Raw genomic sequence first — 415 nt, 5'->3', positions numbered from 1 at the left:
CATCATCTTCATTTTTGTTCTGATGGTGACTTTATTTTCAGCTTGAATGCAGTGATACAATACAGAGAGTATATTATAAGTTTGTTGTCATTTTTATTACCATAATCACTTGCAATCTCAGGATTTGACGATAATCTACCATTGTTCTGTAGGTACGAACTGCTGACATTTTGGTGGTAGGGATTGGAAGACCTCAGTTTGTGAAAGGCTCCTGGGTTAAGCCAGGGGCTGTGGTCATTGACTGTGGCATTAATGCTATTCCAGGTAAGGTTTTGATGGATGGAAAGACTAGAACAGTTTTCTTTAATTAAGCATGTATGATGCAGTAATTGTAAATTATGTTTTTATATGTACTTGATAAAAGAGATAGTAGTTATGTTACCTCAAGGATTTCATTTTGCCTGAGGAAAGTTAA

General features: G+C 35.4%; 1 protein-coding gene across 1 annotated transcript in view; it reads left to right on the top strand.

Annotated features, from left to right (window-relative positions):
- Nucleotides 1-415, top strand: part of LOC119594134 (C-1-tetrahydrofolate synthase, cytoplasmic-like) — a 15,069-nt gene that overhangs the window by 4,182 nt on the left and 10,472 nt on the right. The window contains 1 exon segment of the mRNA XM_037943200.1: nucleotides 153-264. Coding sequence (XP_037799128.1) covers nucleotides 153-264 — 112 coding nt within the window.

Source organism: Penaeus monodon, chromosome 33 (genome assembly GCF_015228065.2).
Source record: "Penaeus monodon isolate SGIC_2016 chromosome 33, NSTDA_Pmon_1, whole genome shotgun sequence".
In the NCBI taxonomy this organism is placed as follows: domain Eukaryota; kingdom Metazoa; phylum Arthropoda; class Malacostraca; order Decapoda; family Penaeidae; genus Penaeus; species Penaeus monodon.
Note: the sequence above shows the minus strand (reverse complement) of the source record. Positions and strands in the feature narration are given on the sequence as shown.